The sequence below is a fragment of the Apostichopus japonicus genome, chromosome 14, assembly GCF_037975245.1.
Source record: "Apostichopus japonicus isolate 1M-3 chromosome 14, ASM3797524v1, whole genome shotgun sequence".
In the NCBI taxonomy this organism is placed as follows: domain Eukaryota; kingdom Metazoa; phylum Echinodermata; class Holothuroidea; order Aspidochirotida; family Stichopodidae; genus Apostichopus; species Apostichopus japonicus.
The window spans coordinates 12276880-12299007 of record NC_092574.1 but is presented as its reverse complement, the minus strand read 5'-3'; the positions used below and the strand labels follow the sequence as shown (position 1 = coordinate 12299007).

Sequence of the window (22128 nt, the reverse complement as noted above, 5' to 3'; positions counted from 1 at the left end):
GGGGTTCGCCTCATAAACCCCTTAGTCCTTAATTTGATTGCTCTCGGGTCATTAATTGCCCAGAGATACCCATATCTGGACTGTCTGGTTGTCAGTGAGGAGATGTCCCCCTTCTAAGAGAAAGGATGCCTCGGGTTTCGGCTTCAGACGAGAAGCCACGTTTCAATACGAAAACCACAATCGAGAAATCCCATAAAATGCAAATATGTCGTCTTGAGTAATAACAGTAGTAGCTTTTCACGTTCAAATGATCAAATCCAATTCAGTAAATGTTTCATTTATTTCCGACCGACTCTGCCAAATGCAAGAAGAACTATTTTTGTCCTTATATACATCATTGTGTTCATAAAATATAACGAAAGGTCCTTCCATATTGGGCCGCGCAAGCGACCCGCATTTATATACGGAGATATGTAAGTTTATGTATAGCGTTCTGACGTATAGGGAAGTATATAGGCCTGCATTCTGTAAAATTGTAATGACGCACGTGTACAAACTCGGCTAGGTTAACCGTGTGTGTGAACATTGGTTTCCTTGCATATGTGAGTTATGTAGACATATACTCCACAAAACACATTTAATGTATTATTTTCTAGGCGGCGAATCATATCATATGCATATCGTATGCTATATTAATTCATATCATAACTCCACATCGTATATGATGATATCACAGGTGTAACTTTGCAATGTCCGTTGCAGCTGTTACACAAATTATTCAGACGTCTCCAAGAGTCTAATAGGACTTGAATTGGGCTATATCATTGAATAATGATCATGATGGTTGCTATTTAACGTTTAATCATGCTCAAACTGGCAACTTATGTCAACAATTAACAGCATGTAGTTCATATCATATAGGCATATTTTAATATCACACATTAGTTTCGAAGTGAGTTTTCATAATTTTATTTTTTAATGATCTTTTCAATCTGTTCTTTTATAGATGAGGAGTGCATACAATTCTATACAGGAGAAGGTTCAAATGTAGTACAGACGCTGTGTAACGATGACGAATGTACTTGTATTTCAAGTAAGTCGATCCATGTCATAAAGGCTGAGCTGATGGAAATTTATTTCATGTGTGATGTAAAAGTCAGGTTTGTACCCCTCGTGTGACAGTAGGCCTATAAAACACCCTCACGGGATCCACTGACTATCCTAACCGACAGGTTAAAGCCATTCCCACGTAATTTTCTACACTAGTGAATAATTAGTCCGGTTGTAGGGAGGTAAATCGATTCTATGAATGGTCCATTGTGCTTCTAATTGGCTCAGTTGAATCGGATTTCCTGATTTGAATATAATCAAATGTTTTTATTATTGTATCATTCAGGGGAAATTTTCCATGAAAGTAATTTCTCCGGTTGCATCTGTTATGATGGAGGCGGGCACGGAAGGGGGAAAGGGGGAGCGGGGTTGTCTCGAATAGAGTTCTCGAGGAAAGTCCTGCACCATCACCACATCAGTTTAGTACCTAGGCAAATATACCTTCTCGGAGTAAATGTCCATCCCGTGATAAAAACATTTCATTAGACAACAGTTTGTCACACTTCTTTTAATCATGACTTGTAACGAAAGCACATTAAAAATGAGGAAAACTGGAACAGTGCATGTGCTTCATTAAAATGTACCACGATCTCTTCTATATCTACCTGAAAAATACAATTCAATTCATTAACATAATTGGTAGATTAATTAGGAGATGTGCATACTTCCATTGTATTATCTATACTTGTATACAATAATGGTATACCTACAAGCAAAGAAACAAGATTGGGGCAATAATACACAACATGGCATGACAATGCAGATCAGACCACACAGACGTTCTTAACTTGGTTATCTCAGAACAGATTTTCCAGTTGATGTAAATTAATCTATACTCTATTGATACTGACATCCAATAACAACAACGTTAAGTAGCTTGAATATATATATATATATATATATATATATATATATATATATATATATATATATATATAGTAAATGTTGCATTTACTAAAAATACTTCTTTCTGTCCATATGAATGTCTACACCATCACACACACACATATACACACAAATAATATATATATATATATATATATATATATATGTATATATATATATATATATATGTATGTATATATATATATATATATATATATATATATATATATATAATGACCATTTAAACATCTGAATTCATCAGTTTAATTAGCATGGACTACTTAGTGTAACACATCGACCATTGTGTCGTATTTAGTACCTCAGATGCAACACAAGATTAAAAATGAAAACATCCATATGGACACAAAAAACGTGTTCATGGTACATTAGAAATCTAGAATATTTTTCTAATTTTTAAAGCAATGGATAAATATTCAAAATTTGGCTTACAGTGAGGAGCTGAAGTCATCATATATATACTTTTCATTAAAGAAGTATTGCAAAGATTCAGCATTAAATGTAAAATATAATTTTGTCTTTGGCTATTACATATCGACCTAATGTCATTCTTAGGTCATTCTAGGTATATGGTCATTCTTTAACATCAGGTAATGCCTCCATTAGAGCTGAATCGATCAATTGAACCAACAAGATTATTCTAATTCTTAAAGCTTTGCAAATGAAGAGTGATAAGAATATCATTCTGTCATCAAAGCTAAACATTTGAAATGATCGAAGTAAACTGCTATACTCGCCGTAAAGTTAATCTTCTGCACAGATGTTTATGAGTTAACCTCTTCAGTTTTAATATGTCTTTATAAATATAAAATAAACTCTTAACTGCAAACATGTGAGAATTCCATTGAAAGTGTTCGGAGTGATCAGTCTTTTCTTGGAATGAATTCATTCACTAATTATGAAGCTAACTTGGCACAGAACCGTTCTTTGGGATTACGTGTGTTTTCATCATCTTCTTCTATCTTCTTTCAAGGTGAATGCCCTCCTTGTTTTGATAGACCGGATACTGGTGAACTATTGATCGCTGCGTGTGTTAGTGCTCAAACATATGGTAAAGTATATTTTGACACAAGATCTTTTTATCTGTCTCAGATATGCCTTAATTGTCATCATCACTGAAGACATTGTGTGCAATCCTCACAACATCGACATTGGCCGTGGGTGAAAAAGCAGTATTAAACATCTGATACGAATTCTCATTTCAAACTTATAATATATTATATTCATTATCATTATATACCAATGAAAACAATCTTCAAGTGGTTGTTGGTATTGCAACGCTTGCCGAAAGTCAACAGTTTCAACACAGCGCATGTGAGAAACCAGAAAAGAGTGGAGATACCTTAAAAGGTTAGACCAGTGAGAGATATATACGTGAGGAACGAGTCTGCAAACGGGCCGCAATACCTTACCATTAATCTAATTTGCTAAATGCATAGTGACCAACTAGATTAACTTGACATTACTAAAGAGTGAGCAGTCTGAGTATTCAAAATAAACTCAACTACACAACTATGAGCAAGAAATTAAGATTCCTCCCGAATAAATTCTTTTGTTCCAACAGTGAGTAATCGAAATCCCTAATTAGTAGATAGCAGGGGCGGCGATCTGTTTCAAATATTGGGGGGACATTTGCTTGGGTGCAGGCGAATTACTATCAAAGCGGAGCGCCACCATTGGTTGGCGCGCAGCGTACAAGAAAAATTCTGGTTTTGATAGCCCCCCAGATCACCGGAAATGGCACTTCTCGGGCTTGAAAATGGCCAACCAAATGTACACTTTTGCCTGAGAACCAAGTTTTTTTTCATTTATAACCTTTTTTCAAGATTGTCACCAGTCACACATCATGTTCGACCTCATTGCATCTCCTGTGGATCATTGCTTTTGTAGGTAATTCTACGTAACGCCCCACAATACCCGTCAGCCCCGATTTTCAAGGTATTAAGCCCATTATTTGTTCAGAATTTGAATAATAAATTCACTTCAAAACATATCCATAATGTTGCAAAAAATTCTATCTATAGACAACCAATATAAAAAAAAACCTCAACCCCTAACAGACCGGTCAAAATTGAACGAGTAGAGGGAAATATGATGAAGAATGTTGGTCAAGGAATTTTCGAAAATTCAGACACAGTTAAATTATTGGTGTACAAATATTAAAACCTCTTATAACGGCTACTATCAAACTTAGATATCATAGAAAATACCCCAAAAATATGCTTGAGGGGGAGGGGCAGTTTCCACCCTTCGCCCCCCTCCCTTGGCTACGCACCTGCGGTTAGAAATCTTGTAGGAAACAGGGCAAATGGAAACCCAGTGAATCCATATCGATGTGGATCATATATATGATTGTACGTACTGACACTCATACACAAGAGTCAAACCAAATTTCATTACGGAAGCGGTCCGTCTAGCTATTCATTTCGAAAAAAAAGAAGTAAAAACTACTTTCGGTCATATAGTAACAAATTGTGACACGGTTAGACAGGCACCTTGCGAGGAATTTGCCAAGGGAGGGGCAAAGCTTGTACCCAGACTTTCTAAGCGTAGCGCCACCATAAGTTGGCGCGAAGCGCAAAAGAAAATTTTGGCCGAAAATGCCTCCCAGATCAATGGAAATGGCACTTCCCAGGCCTTGTAAGTTGCATCTAAGCATTTCCTATTTTGAAATTACTAGCGATATCATAAAAAAATACAAAACAAATGCTTCAAAAAAACTATGCCACCAAATATTGGGGGGGGATATTAGATACCATATCCCCCCACCTAAAATATTGGGGGGGGGGGACATGTCCCCCCCGTCCCCCCCATGATCGCCGCCCATGGTAGATAGCATTAAGCCTGTGGGCAACTTCTCACTAGCACCTTGCAGTGAGCGAGAAGATACTCACAGGTTATTTGTCAAGGAGATATGGTTTCAGATACATTACTGCTATAGTGGTTGGGTCATCAGAATGCACAAAATAATTTGTCAAGAAGATATGGTCTCAGATCCAGTACTGCTATAGAGGTTGAGTCATCAGAATGTATGACTTAATTTATCAAGGAGATATGGTTTCAAATACATTACTGCTATAGTGGTTGAGTCATCAGAATGTATGACTTAATTTATCAAGGAGATATGGTTTCAAATACATTACTGCTATAGTGGTTGAGTCGTCAGAATGTATGACTTAACTTATCAAGGAGATATGGTTTCTAATACATTACTGCTATAGTGGTTGAGTCATCATAATGTATGACTTAATTTATCAAGGAGATATGGTTTCAAATACATTACTGCTATAGTGGTTGAGTCATCAGAATGTATGACTTAATTTATCAAGAAGATATGGTCTCGGATTATTACTGCTATAGTGGTAAAGTCATCAGAATGTACGACTTAAGTTGTCCTTTAGTTTATCCTTTAGTTCAATGCTTGCAAGTAGTGATGATGCAACAAATAGCATGGTAGCTCACACTTCAAGTTCAAGTTCAAGTTTATTTGTACCATCATCATCATCATTAATTTATATTTTATAACATGATTAATAGTAAATTAATATACTTACATATAATAAATGATATGCAAAAACCAGTATATATAAATATACATATGATGGGTAGAGGAGTCAGAATAAGCAAAGCTTTTCGAGTCTGACCCCTTACAAAAAGAGAAGGAAAAGAAATAAAGAAAATAATTAGCAATGTGCTAATTACAAAAGAATAACAGCAACATTAAAGAATGGTCTAAATATGCATGTAATTATATGTAATATGATGTCGACATCATTTTTTTCCTCAACCTATTTTTAAAAGTATATAAAGTAATATTCAATTCAGTGAGATTAGATGAGAATGAATTCCAGAGAGTAACACCACTTGAGCGAATCTGGGTCTGTCTAAGTCTAGTTCGTGAATATGGAATGTTTAGAGAATACATAGATCTCGTGTTGTAATGATGCATATTATATCTATAATGAAAATATGAGTTGTAAATAGGAGGAAGATTTCCATTATTAAACTTAAACATAAAAATACCTAGCTGATAATCAAATAAATCAAACATAGTTAAGACGTTCAGACTCTTAAAAAGAGGACCCGAGTGAGCAATATACGGCGCAATACAAATGTTACGAACTGCACGTTTTTGCAGTTTATATAAATTATGCAACAGTGATTTATTTGCACCTCCCCAAGCAAGTAAATTATAATTCAGGTGTGGAAGTATTAGAGTATTATATAAAGTTTTGTTTTAATCTATAAATAATTCGATTTGCACCGGCAATTTTACTACAGATATATGAAATATGATTTTTCCAGTGAAGGTTACAATCGATAATAGTACCGAGAAACTTAGTAATTGCTGTGGTTAATACAATAGTGCCATCAATATTGATGGGAATATTAGTAGTATCATGTAATTTATTGTCGAATATAAGAATATTAGTTTTTAATAAATTCACAGACAACTTATTTGCATTAAGCCAGTTAATAATATGAGTAAACTCTTTTTCGGCTTCTAGAATTGCATCAGTTATGTTATCCTTCTGAAATAAGATTGTAGTGTCATCAGCAAATAAAACAAAGTTTCCCTTAGTAGAAGAATGAGAAATATTATTAATGTATATAAGAAAAAGAAGTGGGCCTAAAATAGAACCCTGTGGAACACCAACATTACAAATGGACCTTGCAGATGTAACTCCGTTATAATATACATAGTTTATACGATTACTTAGATAACTTTGAAACCAGTTATAGGAAATTCCACGTACCCCATAAGCAAGAAGCTTCTTTAATAAACTAGAATGATCAATGGTATCGAAAGCCTTTGATAAATCAATAAAAATACCAACAGTAGACATTTTTTTTATCTAAGCCACATGATATAGTCGATAGCTGCAAGATAAGTTGAATAGTTGAATAGTTTTCCGAACTTGAGTTTGACTATAGCAATTATTAGCGTTTTGACTGTATATACAAAATATTGACAATTATCACAGTACCATGGCGTTTGTTTATCCTGCAGTCTATTCAAAACATGACCAAGATATTTTTTCATAATATTTCGCTGTCTTTTGTTCTTCTTCGTTTAGTGTATCATTTGCAGGTTACGAACATACGAGAGGAAGACAGATACAAAGTCGTCAACGCAACTATTTTGGATCCAATTAAGAGAGGTAATGACAAATGGAGGAAATATACGTTAAAAATAGTACGAAATACATAGTTTCGTTCACCAAATGAACATCTTTTAGATAGCACTAATTAAGTTACATTCGAAAGAGAAACTTTCGTTGCCTTGACATTTTTGGACACAGCATTATTCAAACGTTGAATTACTTGAAAATAAACCAGAAAGTATAAAGGCTATGACTTACCACTCGCTGTGCCGACAATTAATAATTTGAATGTTTCTGCAGTATTAAAAAGACATTTGCAGACGGATTTATGGAGGAAATTCAACATTACTACAACAATATTTAAATGCTATATTGTGTTATAAAATGCTAGTGGTGGTAACCCAATTTGTATAGTTCAAAACTAGACTTGCTGGTATAATTTGGTTACTAATTGCTGCCATTCAACGTATTAACTTCGTTGTATGTTGGATGGTCCTCTGTAATAGTAAGCAACGACTATTATAGAAATACTGTGCGAAACAACCGACAGATACCAAAGCAATCTGTAAACTTGAATCTGCAGCCAGAAGTTAGCATTGAAATCAATTCCACGTTGCAGTGAGTTTAGTTGTGGTCTTGACAACAATAGCCTTAAATGGAAACCAAGAAAATTAAATAAGCACAAAAGATTAATAAGAAGACTTTAATCGCAAAGGAACCAAAAAACCAGATGTAATAAACGACCGCAGCCCATGTGTTGACTTGCTACACTCGTTGCTATCGAAATTGTCTGATTTTGGTACGATTTATGATTTGTCTGATTTTAGTTTATATGCAGTATCGAAGTTGCACAGAATCAACACAATTTTTTGAAATTAATTCTGCGATATCTCATGATGTCCAATACGTGCGCCAGCTTAACTTTCTGTATATATTTGAAGACATTTATACATTTCAACCATCAAGGGTTTTAACTAATGCTGCCATTTGTATGATGTTTCCAGTATTCCACAGAAAACGATATCTAATTACAAGCCTTTCTTTTGATTCCAAAGGTGATGAAAGAGATGTCCATATGCATGACTCTCGTGAGTTCTGGCTCAGCAGAGCTTGTCGTTGTCCCGATATAAGAATTAGGCAGTACTTGTTAATTGGCAGTAATACATTGGAGTATACAGAACCACACGGGAATGGTGCGGTTAAAGGGTGAGTGTATGTAGATTCCAACGAAGCATAACATGATATGTTATGTTACGTAATACTGTAACATATATATAACGATGACAAGAGGCGAACTTTGAATTTCATTAGATGGGTTGTCCGTTGACAAACTGAATTTGTTTTACACATTTGCGAAGACATGTCTCTTAACAGCATATTTGTAGCTACTTTTCTTGCAAATAGACAGGCATAATGGACAAAATACTGGATTAAATTGTAAGTTTATTATGTTACTTAATTAATGAACCGCAACATTAGGGAAATACCATACTAGTTAATCTTGTCTGTCTGTTGAATTTATGATGTCTAATTGTGAACTTTTTTTGAAACATTTCAAGGACAACCCGCTAACATTTTAGTAGAAAAGATATAGGCGTGTGATAAATGTATTTGAGTAAAGTATACAGTTTGTCTGGTGGGAATAAGTAACCATCAACAATGTCTAGTGTTTCAAACAAAATCTTCATATATGTGATAATAAGATAACAATTTACATGTCGTACTTTCTACCACTGGGATACTCTGTGAAATGAGTCATGACTATATATAATGCTTGTGATAGTAACATTTCGACTAACAGTTAAATCACACATAGGAAAATTGCCTTGTTCCCAGAATTACCACGAATAATATGAATACAGTGTGGTCTTCAATGCTGGTACGCAAGTGGTTCTTTTTCAGTGTAACATGGCTATATCTTAACGTGCTTTACTTTAATAAGACATGAGATTTTGATATCATGAAGAGAAAACTTTCCTTTAGTTTCAAAAGTAATAAAATTAGCCGAACATGTCTGCAGTTATTTTTAAGGCCAACAGCTCACTAATTGGTTAGAAATGTAAGCGTTGTCTGCAATACATATATATATATATATACTTTTGTGGATGGTAATCACTACTTATTGGGTGTATAGTACAAATGCTTAGGTCCAGTATCACAACATCTCATTATACTACCACCAACCGTCTAAACCTCTGTTTTTATTTATCTGTAGGTATCGCTACGTCATTGACAACAATTCAATCATGACACGTTGGAGAAATAAATATCACAGGGAAGTCCGAATACCTATCCGCGATGGTAACAGTGGCTGCAACTAATTGAAACGCGTTGAATTTTAATTCCTGAAGCAGCAACTTGGAATTAAAATTATTTAGAGAATATGTGGCAGCTGGTATTGCTATTAATAATCTATTTTTCCAATCACTTTTATCCATAATTTTAGAGTTAAACTTAGCCGGGTAGCATGTCTTACAACTTTCCTAGATTTCATTTTATGTATTTTCCTCTGATAACAAGAGAACGGAGAATTGCTTTCAATAAATAATCTGCAGTTTTGTTTTAAGTCTAATGTCGCCATGCTATAAATCAATATGTCGTGTTGTCGTTTGTTTGATCCCATGAATAGGATATATCAAGAGAAGTAAGGTCAATTAAGGATATGTATCACTTTGGGACCAATGAGCGAGATTGCAAACTGCAACCGGAAGGTGGAAATCTTTGGAACAAGAGACATCCTAAAGAATTTTAATGAAGTGATTCGCCATCAATTAACTATACTTCTAGTTATTAGTTTGAAGTAGATATTCGATGAATTTTTGAAAACTAATTAATCGAGCTTTTTTAAATGTGTAAGTGGTAGTAGAGTGGGTAGCTAAACATCTCATGAACAGTGCTATAGTTATATAGCTTTGTCTTTGACAATAAAGTAATGTTTCTCAAAATTATTTTCTATGAGCTTCTTTTTTTTCAAACAAACTGCAAAAGGGGTAAATATAAATTTCCATGATTCCAGGCAGGAACCGACATTTCCTTTCCCCGTATCTATCAAGGCCCAAACGCCCCGAAAGCCTCAATCCTCATATCTTTCCTCGTCATTCGTCACAATTAACCTGCAGATAGCAAATTCTGTATGCCTTGCACTGAATGCTTCAAGAATGCTGATTAACATGAGTTGGTAGCTTTCCTGTTAATTCTACCCTTATATACATGGAAGCGAGCTGGTTAAGCTTTACGCATGCATACTGCATTAACAAACGCACCAGATATTACATAAAAGTATATACATACACGTTCTCTAATACAACCTATGTACTGTATAAAAGTCCAATACACAATTAGGTTACAATAAGACTTCAAAAGAATCTTTAAAAAGTTTTCATTTCCTAAACAATTTAAGCGATCTGTTTCTCTCTGCCGGATTTCGTATTTAGAAACTGAATGTGACGCGTTAATTACTACAGAAGTTAACTTCAATTATTAAAAGAATTTAATAGAGTAATATCTAAAACTGCAAGAGTAGCATCCGTTGTTTTGACGCACTCTGTACCTATCCGTTTGAACGCAGAACGACCAATTGAAAGTATGAGTTGGCAGAACGAGACCAAAGTATGCATGTTTTGGTGTTCTTACGAAGCGCATTTCTTTTTCAATATGAAGTTTATCTTTATTTCGGCTAACGAAGATTAACTTATGCTACACTTTACTTAAATTATTAGCAATATGTCGCAACTATCCTTTAGCATTTGGGCACATACGCTCTTAGGGGATGGTTCTATGATCATGTACTAAATATAAGAATATGTAAGTTGACGAAGAATATTAAAAACATTTAAGATGTGCCGATTTATATAACAATAAATACGCGAATATGAACTTTTCATGATATAAAGGCGTCTTTGTTATTTTAGATGGCTCTTAAAACGAATTAGGTCTACATATAGACGACAAAGAAGACATCTCATTAATTAATTAACAAAAATACTTAATTATTTCACATATTTACAAATAAAATTTACTTTAAAAGTATACATTTTCAACTTAATGCTGAATCCACGTCATCTGAGACGAAACTCACAACAGCTAGTGAATGGGCTGACAGGTTAATATGGGGAAGTGGATCAACATCAAATCTCACCTTTTAAACCAGTTTTGTAACTTGTTCTCTAAACATTATTGAAAGGATTAACTAGGGTGAATGCGATTAAAGAGGGGTTTGGATTTACTTTAATCATGTTGATTAAGTAAAACTATGACTTGTAGTATCAAGTAGGGGCAAATTCTGTATTTAAATGCAGGAAAGTTTTTAAAACAGTAAAATTGCACCGGAGTTTGTCAACATAATACGAGGTGTGTTATTTACCTAACGTCTTGCAATGAAACAATTAAGAAAGACCTCTGAAATAATATGACATATTTCAATGTTAGTTTCTGATTGATATATTACGCAAAATCAAATTCCGATGGCAACTGGAAATAAACATTAACCATAAATCTTTGATATGAAACAATAGATCGTCATAACGATTTCACTATACAACAGCTACTGCAAGGTGAATGGTTCACTAAGAGACTTTAAGCAAGGTGGCCTAAACTACATGTGAAATTGTATAATCAAATATTTAGGTGAATTGATACAAACATATTGCCTCCTTTTTCATTGCTCTTCGTGAATCCAAATCATCCGTTTATTACCTCGATATGATTGTGAGATTAGATAAATCATGAGGCAGTAAAACAGGACTATATATGGCTGACAAATATTGTGTGAGTTACCTAGCATATTTGGGTAGAAGTTTTAACAACCGATGTTTGAGATTCAAGGAGCAAACGGAAACCATTTGGCAACTTAAGGACAAACCGTAGTCACCAAACTGGAGCCTATAAACCTATAAACCGAACATGTGCGACTGATGTGTGCATCAAACGGCGTTCGCACACTGGAACAGTATAAGGGGTGGTCAGTAATTCCGAAAATTAACACTTATTGCGCAGTACTGATGCAGCCCAACGTGACCTTTATGCATGAACAATGCATATGTAATACATATAACGTTTATATGACTTATCGTTAGATACTTAGCCATTTTGCTGACGAAAACGTTCATCCTTTTGCTAAATTTGGTAACATTCGAGACGATTTTCGCGCAAAATATGTTAGGTGCATGTTTAACTTGAGCAGCTAACGGGTCATAATTAATGGTATGGAGGGATGGTACTTAAGCGCAATATGCTCCTAAACTGATAATCTTGGTACAGTTATAGTTTAAATGTTCAACAGTTGTTTGTTTCAGAAATATACAAAAATTTCTATTATCAATTTGACGATGCGTCGCGTATTTTTGGCTCTCATGCGTGTGTAAGTGTGTTTGTGTCATGATGTATATTTGTGATACTTTTAAGGATAAGTCACCCAATATATAGCCTGGGCACGAATTCTAACTAATTCATTCGCAACCCCAGTCCCCTTTCCTTTTAAATGTGAATCACGAATCCCATGGAAGGAACAGCTATTACGCTTGATACTCGTATGCGGCAGACCAAATGCCTAATAATGAATGTTCCCGGTTTACAGTTTAAAACCCTTGATTACCAATCCATGAACCTGGAATATCTCGAATATAGCAGCATTACGATGTCAATAACGGTTTTTGCCGATAATCCAGCTTTTCATCGAAAATCCAGGTTTACGTCAAAAATCCAGGCTTTCGACTGATAATCTAAGATTATCTGGTGATAAACCTATTTTCGGTCGAAAAACCCGGATGAGCGACACGATTAACCTGGAATATCTATATACTAATAAATTTATCTCTTAGGTTTTCAACAGAAAAGATAAATCTGGATTGTCGCTAGGATAAAAAGAAAGGAAGAAGGTTTATCGTCCATATACATTTGCATTATCAATGGAAAACCTTGGATTATCGGTCGCAAAATCTGTAGTATCAACCGCTAAACCTAACTTGCATTACAGGTCGAAAATCCAGGTTCCTCAACGATAAACCTGTATCATCGCTCGAAAAACTTGGAATATCATCGTTGAACTTGGATTATCGTCTTTCTTACATATTCGTATTAGAGAGCATGCATCTGACATGACATTTCGCGTTTTATGCTATGAATCTAATCTACATGGATTTATCCAGATCACTTCAATATGACTACCTAAGTCTCCGCGACGACAACATAAATAAAGTAGTAAAAAGGTAATGTATCACCATGCATGTGCTGTTGAGGAGTTCACCACCCAATGTGATATATGAGTCTAACTCCTGCACCAAACATCGAGAACAATATTTTTTTGTTCCTTGTAAACAAAGCTAACAAAAGTTAGGCTAGGCCTAACCGATTAGTCACAATGATATAGGCCTAGGCTAGGAAGTCTATAACCGGCCATTGGGCTCGAACATGCCCAACGGTAGGAACACAGGCCTAGCGTTACAACATGCACACAGCAGCGATCCGAAATTCGCGAATCGAAATAAGCATTTCCAGAACAATAACCTCGATTCCATGCCTTTCGGAAATATAAGTTGAACTGAAATGAATTTTCTCCAAACGCAAGGTTATTATCTAGACACAGACATAGTAACGTAGGCCTAAATGAATTCACGAAAGTAGGCACATAGCATCAATGATTGAGCAATTTACAACTGCTTTGCCTGTACTACTATAGGCGGGGGACGTGTCATTCCTCCATCGGTACTTTCCGCCATAGAAAATGTGCTATTTTCGCCATAGAAAATGTGCCATTCCGCCATTAATTTGTATATGAACTATACCAAGCCCCGAAAAATCCACAAAATCAGTCATTTAAACCTACAATCAGAATCGTACTATTTAATAAACTATCAGCCTTATTTAATTCGATTTATTCAACTAACTATTATATATTTGAAGACAATCATGTATCAACACTAATGAACTTACAATTCAAACTATTCAATCAACATGTACAGTGCATCAACTCCCCAATATTGTCTTAACTACAATTCAGGCTATCCAGCGAACCTTCACATTTGAAGCAGTGTATACTTTCCTTATCAGAGAAAGCTTCCCTGATACATTCCTGTACACCAAGGTCAAATCCATACCTTAAATGTACCTTTCCGCCATGGCCGAAAGAGTAATGGAGTATTGTCTCTCCGTTTTAGAGTAATACTAATGTTTTCTTTTTTTTTTCTTCCTTTTTTTTGTATCTGACATGAAGTGTTTTCTCTCCTTTTAAAGTACTTAATGTAAAGTATTCTACAGACTAGTTCCTTAACCATCTCTCACTACTCGAGCCCTTTAATGATCTTTGGATTCTTATGGAAAGACACTGGTACACGGCACACAGAACTGACAAATAACGCCCAACCCTTCAACTTTAAATGGAATTGTTTAGTGGAAAATGGGGTTCAGTCCTTTCGGTCACATCATTTTTTGTATTTGTATCGCCCTAAGCATTGCCCTGTGATGAATTTAAGTTCTGGTATGACAGTATATTTTGTGAACCAATAGTTCCCGGACTCATACCGCACTGCAATTTATCATACGTGAGCTAGGCGTACATATAACCTGCGTATATAATTTTTTCTGACTTTTTTGTCAAAAATGTTACTTTCTCCAATTTGTTTTTTTTTTGTCTGTAGGATGTGAAAGATGAATCAGAACACATCACCCTGAGGGTAATTGGTTCTGTGAGTATCAATCTTTCTTTGTATTAAAGACATGTAATAACATAACATCAATTACTGTAGCTTGTCAAACCATTTGCCTGCTGATCATTCCAACGTTTGACTCATATTTAGCTATATCTAATACAACTTATGCAAAGCTGACATCATGAGGTAAGGACATCAACCACAGCACTCGTGAAAATGGGATTTGAGTGATTGAATTCCTTGAAGCATTTGTGGGGATATACTTGTATTTAATTGCTCAAATTAAGCAATTTGATGCAAGACAATTTACAATTTCTTACAAGACAGTTTTGGCACCTTTAAAGTACGACTCCACGATATCATACTTGCACTATGTACTACTGTGTACTGGTTAGTAATTTCTTTTCGGTCGGTCCCCTGGTACTCGTTCCCATCACTAATGTATACTAAACAGTAGAATTTCCTGTGTACGAGTGGATGTTGTGAGAGATAATTAGTTTACCAACACCATCTTACATATTTTTTTATTTTTTATATTATATATATATATATATATCTATATATATATATATATATATATGTTACCCAGCATGTCAGAAAGTAGCATGTTAGGAAAGGATGTTAAAACAGACATTATTTATTAGGGTTTATAACTGACCTCAGTTTTACTCTGCAGCTGGTCCTGCAGTAGGTGCATTTCTTTGTTTTGCTGGCCGTCATGTCGCTTCTGAGATATTTCTATTCCTTCCAGCTGTAAAAGAAAGAGATGGATTTGTATCATTCAGTGAACTCATGGTTACTAATCTTCAATCTTCACTTGGAAAGTTGGAATTAGTCTACATGAGTTGTTACACAGGTTTTTTTCTTCATGTTCAGTGTAATTGTAAATTCTCTAAAGCCAAACAGTTAAAGGGGGCATATTGCATTAGTTACAGCCGAATGTCACTGCCTGAACAGTTGTGTGTAATAAATATAGGCCACTTTTCAGTAGGCGCTGTATACCAAGCACACATTCTGTACATCGTAAAGTAAAGGAAGTTGTAATTGCAAAAGTTAACTTACAAGATCACTTTTAAAGGATGAGATTAAGCAAAAAGTTTAGTCTGGAAATGCTTAGTTCCAACAAAAACAGGAACATTCCAAGTGCAAGAAATGTTTCTCTAGCTATTACAGTTTTCGGATTATCTACCTTTCTGCATTTTTAAATGAACAAATGCCTAACATGTAGGAGTCTAGAAGTATTGATACATCTATAGTCTAGATTCTAGACTATAGATGTTAGTTTCTATCGCTAAAGGTATAATCTGTTACCTTAGCTTCCAGGGTGTCTCTTGCTTTGGTAATGTCAAGCAGTTGTTTCTCGGTTTTGGCCAGAGTTGCCTGTATTTCAGTCTTTTCTTTTGGTGTTCTCTGAAGATTACCCTCCAGTCTTGTAACTTCATCTTTCTCTTGCTGCCGTTGACGATCCAAGTAAGCCTGGTATTTGACCAATCTTTGTACCTTTCAAAGCAAGGAAAATAAAGTGTACACCAAGATCATGTTGTTTACGTAACATAATCCACAAAGATCTAGCTCTTCAAATATGCCACAACAATTGAATCATGGTCATCAGAGATAAATGATTAAGATTGAAAATGTAGAGAATACTAAACATTTTGCCACATATATATCTATGATTTAAAACCTGTACTGCAATAAGTTTGGAGTATATATAGACGGAGAACTTGGTTTTATGATTTTCCGTAGTACTAGAAGTAGGAAGTTACCCACTAAATGTTATCAAATTTCTGCAGAAATGGACAAAATCAATCTAATGTGTTGGAAATATTAACAACAAAGGAACTTTGCAAACTTGTTCACTTTGTTCTAGATGTTAATTGAATTCTGAAATACATTTTACCACCAGGTAACAAACTTATTTGACAAGTTTTCTTCTAACCTCTGATTCCAGTTCCTTGAGTCTTCTGTCATATTGACTGCGAGAAACTCTCCTCTTTGTTTGTGTACTTCCAGATGGAGGATGTGGAGCAAATGAAGATGCATGTTCCAAAATCCAGACATTTCAACAACAGCAGTCTTACATCAGCTCTGACATCAATTGTCAGTAATAATCACAATTCTCATTTATCTCTACTGCTCACTTTTTAAAAACTAGAATGTCAGTCAGACCATGGAGTGGCATAGAAAGTAAGACACACATGATCCTTCTCCTCCCCCCTCCCATTGCCAAAGTTCTGTCACCTCTAAACTGACATTAATAGTAAGTTATCAGCAGTTATTTATTTTTTATATATATTAGTTCATATATAAGATGATAAAGATATCTAGATAGGACTTGTGCTTCTTTTATCATGCCACTCCACATCGATGGGCACATCAGAAACGGCTACTGAACTAAAATGAGGGTAAATAATTACACTTAAATAAGCAGAAAGAAACTACTTTTCTATTTGAAACTACTTTTCTATAAGAAACTACTTTGCTATTTTGGGAAGAACTTTCATGCCTCTCCTGATAGAGTAAGTAGAGAACCTGGCTGTGTTAAACAAATTCATTAAAAAAAACATCCAAAGTTGTTTGACAATGCATTATTTGATGTATGCTTCACTTACGAGAGACTCAGTAGATGATACTTTTCTTAAAGGTGACATGAACAACAACGTGTTGTTAAGAGACTTTGGTGCCAGATCTAAAGAGAAAATGAGAATAAACAGTATTTAACAGGCACACTGTGTGGACAAAGTATACAAGGAAAATGTATCGGACTAGTACTGCATCGCAAAGATGCCAGTCGATCAAGTTGCTATGTAAGTGTGGATATACATGTGTAATACAAGAACCGATCAAGTAATTAAACTGAGACAAATTTCAGAGCCTACATAGCTGCGGAACAACAACTTGAACACTATATTATTCCCATACAAAATATTACCAAAGGCCACAAGAAACTTATAACATGTTTCATTGCTCCAGTAACAAACACTATATTATTCGCATATATATTACCAAAGGCCACAAGAAACATGTTTCATGGCTCCAGTAAGAAACACTATGTACAATATATAATCAAAGGCCACAAAAAACACATGAACATGTTTCATTGCTTCAGTAACATACTACAAAAACTATACTGTAGATGTAAGGGAAATGTTCAATGTAATTTAATATTTGAAAGCTTTCATCACTAATAGGCACTGTACTAGAATCTACTGCAGGTCTACTAAGGTAGGCAGCTACAGTAGGTGCTGCACAATCAGTGTACATCCCGTACAAGCACCTAGTTAAGCCTCGCCTTCCACCAAAAACACAAACAACACATTAACATGTTTCATTGCTTCAGTAACATAATGTAAGGGAAATGTTCAATGTAATTTAATATTTGAAAGCTTTCATCACGAATAGGCACTGTAGGGCAGGTCCAAGCTATTGTATCCCTAGAAGCCAAATTTCAAACTTTACTGAAGCACCCTAAATTTGGTGTCATGTTAAAGCTGAATTATTGAAGTTTCAGATTTTCATAATTTGTTTTAATTGTTTTGCCTATTCGAACAATTACAGCCGACTAATTTGCATAAATTCAAATTGCAGTGTGACGTACGGGACATTTGGAATACTATTTCCCTGCCAGCAATATGAACTTATTGAATATAAGTTATGTGGGACATGATACAACATTCCTTCCAATAATTTTGACATATGTTTAGGGCTTCATCAATTAAATATGCTAATTAGCTAGTGTCCAAATACTGATGTCCCATACGTCACAATTTTCAGCACTTTTTTTTTCAAGTTTTGATATGGACGAACAATTTTTTTTTGGTGATATTCTGTAAAGATCTAATTAAGAACATTGTTCAACAAAATCCATCCCAAAAAAAATTGAAAAAAATATTCACAGCAAATCTAATTATCAAAATTAAAAATGTGACGTACGGGACAAAATATGACGTACGGGACATAGTGTGGGGGAAACCCTGTATTTATACATAATAAACATGCATGGGCTCCAATGGGGACCTTTACTGGAAACCTTCCAATGCTTACAAATTTATTTTGTTGAAAGATGGTAGTTGCAACTTATAATCCCTGCATGCCTGAAGAGCACAACATGGCTTCAAATAAACCATTGACTGATGACCACCAACGGCCAGGTGTTGTTCAATATACTATCGGAAGTCAATTGTGTGTGTGTGGGGGGGATACAGAATCATCTACAATGCTATTCAACATTGACATTGAATGAGTATTTGGTCTGGTAACCGATATTAGGTCTATAGAGTTTTCTTTGTTGTACTAGTTTCATAGATGGACATTATGTGGACCTTACTGTGGACATTTTGATATGTTTTGAATGGGATGGATCATATTTCAACTTGAGGGTCAATAGTGGGGAGTATGATACAGTGTTGTACAGTATATACAGTATACCAAAACAGTTTTGCACCAAAACTTTGCATCTTGAATCATTTGTGGTCTAACAAAGCTAGAATTGATGTTATGAGTATTTGGTCTGGTAACCAGTATTAGGTCTATAGAATTTTCTTTGTTGTACTAGTTTCATAGATGGACATTACGTGGACGTTACTGTGGACATTTTGGTATGTTTTGAATGGGATGGATCATATTTCAACTTGAGGGTCAATAGTGGGGAGTATGATACAGTGTTGTACAGAATATACCGGAAACAGTTTTGCACCAAAACTTGCATCTTGAATCATTTGTGGTCTAACAAAGCTAGAATTGATGTTATGAGTATTTGGTCTGGTAACCAGTATTAGGTCTATAGAATTTTCTTTGTTGTACTAGTTTCATAGATGGACATTATGTGGATGTTACTGTGGACATTTTGGTATGTATTGAATGGGATGGATCATATTTCAACTTCAGGGTCATAAGCGGGGAGTATGATTCAGTGTTGTACAGTATATACCGAAACAGTTTTGCATCAAAACTTTGCATCTTGAATCATTTGTGGTCTAACAAAGCTAGAATTGATGTTATGAGTATTTGGTCTGGTAACCAGTATTAGGTCTATAGAGTTTTCTTTGTTGTACTAGTTTCATAGATGGACATTATGTGGACCTTACTGTGGACATTTTGATATGTTTTGAATGGGATGGATCATATTTCAACTTGAGGGTCAATAGTGGGGAGTATGATACAGTGTTGTACAGTATATACCGAAACAGTTTTGCATCAAAACTTTGCATCTTGGATCATTTGTGGTCTAACAAAGCTAAAATTGATGTTATGAGTATTTGATGAATGTGTAGAGTAGATTTATACTTTACGCATTCCATGTTTTATGTAGTGGAATGATCTCACAAGTACAGTCACTGCTCTTTTCGATCCCCGAAAGAAGGAAATATGGCATTAAATTACCAATGACATTGTTCTGGCATATCCAAATGAATGTTTTTATGTAGAAATCAGCTTGTTATGGTATATTCAGGAATAAAACTATGAGTTTTCATAGTCAATTTTTATTTGGACAAATTGTCCCGTACGTCACATGTCCCGTACGTCACAGGACAATTTTCATTTGTGTAATCACTGAACTGGAATGGCTTCATCTTTTTTTCTAATTTGTTACAGTTTACTCCTTGGAAGGTTAGGCTATTCACTAGTTAAAACAGCTTGATCACTGCCCTCCTAATTTCATAGGGATTTCAGCTTTGCTCTTTAGTAAAAAAAAAACACAAAATTCTCTGGTCCAAAATTCTCTGTCACACTGTACATTAATTAAGATGGGACCTAATTAAAGCAAGTGTAGGAAATCTTCATGAGTTTGTAATAAAGTAGCAGCAATAACAAATATGAAAAGCTGAAAAAGTTTCTGGAAAATAGATATTTTATAACTTTTAGACACATTTAAGTCTCTGAAATGTCCCGTACGTCACAGTGCAAATAGCTTGGACCTGCCCTGTACTAGAATCTACTGCAGGTCTACTAAGGTAGGCAGCTACAGTAGGTACTGCACAATCAGTGTACTTCCCGTACAAGCACCCAGTTAAGGCCTCGCCTTCCACCACATACTGTATAAGTCTGCCATAGGTGAACAACCTGGAACTTAAGTTTTAAACTTGAAAGAAACCAATTTCTGGTTGCCTGAGGGGGCATGAAGAAAAGCATGTGGTGCATCCCTGCCCAGAAGCCTTAGGTGTAAACTGTACCTTTTGGCTCCTTGAATCTCTCAGTAGTTGGCAAAGCCATACCCTGTGGCTTAGCTGATGCACTGACATTGTACTGGTCTGGGGCAGGGGTTGTATCTACAAACAAACAGAACCAATTTTTGAATATCAGGGCTGCTTAGGAAGGTGTACAATATATTATATATTTTACATCTCCTTTCAAAATAGGCCTACAATCACAACTGGTTACTCGCTATTCACACTGGTCAGTAAGACTGTCAGCTGTCAGTCAATTTCTTCATTCTGCAGTTTAATGATATTTGAAGACAGTGTATTGACTCTTACAAACTTTCAATTAAAACTTTTCATTCAACCTGTACGTTAAAGACTATAGATCTATTCTCAATCTTGTCTTAACTACAATTAAAGTCTATCCAGTGAACCATTTCATTTGAAGACGGTGTACCTATCCTTCTACGAAAATCAAATTAGAAATTGTAGCTTTCTGTCATATATCTCGATCCTTTCCGCCATGGCATAAAGGATCGAAACTTATGACGGGATGGTATGGCGGTATGTACAGTACCAATGGCGGAATGGCACTGGAACCGGTTAGGTCTAGCCTAGACTGCAACTAATAAAGCAACCACATATCAATTTATATGAAATTTAGATGATTTCTGTATATATATCATCTATGAGAACTCACATGAAGACAGTTGCTACATAGCCTGGCCTAGCCTATAATGTACAGTAGTATGAATGTAGTATCAAAGTGGCTATTCTTGCGACTAGTCGTAAGAATAATTTCCGACTACGCATGCGCAGTTGCTACTTTTATGACCAGGAGTACTATTCTTACGACGAGGAGTAACAATAATTTTCGGTTAGGATTGAGGTTTAGGGTTATGTTTAGGGTTAGGGTTTAGCTTTATTTACTTTACTGCCCTTGAATTCGCCTTTGTCGTAAGAATAGTTTATAAATAATTGTTATGACTAGTCGTAAGAATAGCCACGGCCATGTATTTTATTTATTTATTTTATTTTATAAAATTTCTATAGCGCCTTATCCAATCAGAATTTGTTCTAAGGCGCTTTACAGTAAAATACATACGAACATGATATATAAATCAATAACGTAAGGTACTTTTTAAAAGGGTAGAAAACTTGTTTATACAATCTGACAATAAATTGTATACAAACTGCATAGGCCTAGGCCTAAGGGAAATCGAAATTTTGGTTATTCTAGGCTTAGCCTATATGCCTATACATGTTATTACTGTTCACTTACAT

The 22128-nt window shown here is 35.2% G+C and overlaps 2 protein-coding genes across 3 annotated transcripts in view; one reads left to right on the top strand and one right to left on the bottom strand.

Moving 5' to 3' along the window:
- LOC139980277 (complement C3-like) overlaps window positions 1-10003 on the top strand; it is a 44486-nt gene extending 34483 nt beyond the window's left edge. The window contains exons 34-38 of the mRNA XM_071991822.1: window positions 947-1033; window positions 2927-3004; window positions 7032-7115; window positions 8114-8264; window positions 9274-10003. Of these exons, the coding sequence (XP_071847923.1) occupies window positions 947-1033; window positions 2927-3004; window positions 7032-7115; window positions 8114-8264; window positions 9274-9379 (506 nt within the window). The 3' untranslated portion in view covers window positions 9380-10003. The remainder of the gene's footprint in view (window positions 1-946; window positions 1034-2926; window positions 3005-7031; window positions 7116-8113; window positions 8265-9273) is intronic.
- Window positions 1-22128, bottom strand: part of LOC139980281 (hyaluronan mediated motility receptor-like) — a 75349-nt gene that overhangs the window by 51251 nt on the left and 1970 nt on the right. Inside the window, exons 2-3 of one of the 2 annotated variants that reach the window (XM_071991826.1) lie at window positions 20878-20973; window positions 17317-17393 (exon numbers count right to left, since the gene is read on the bottom strand). In XM_071991826.1, coding sequence (XP_071847927.1) covers window positions 17317-17393; window positions 20878-20973 — 173 coding nt within the window. Of the gene's footprint in view, window positions 1-17316; window positions 17394-20877; window positions 21317-22128 lie in introns of those variants that run through there. The other variant, XM_071991829.1, reaches the window with a different exon arrangement.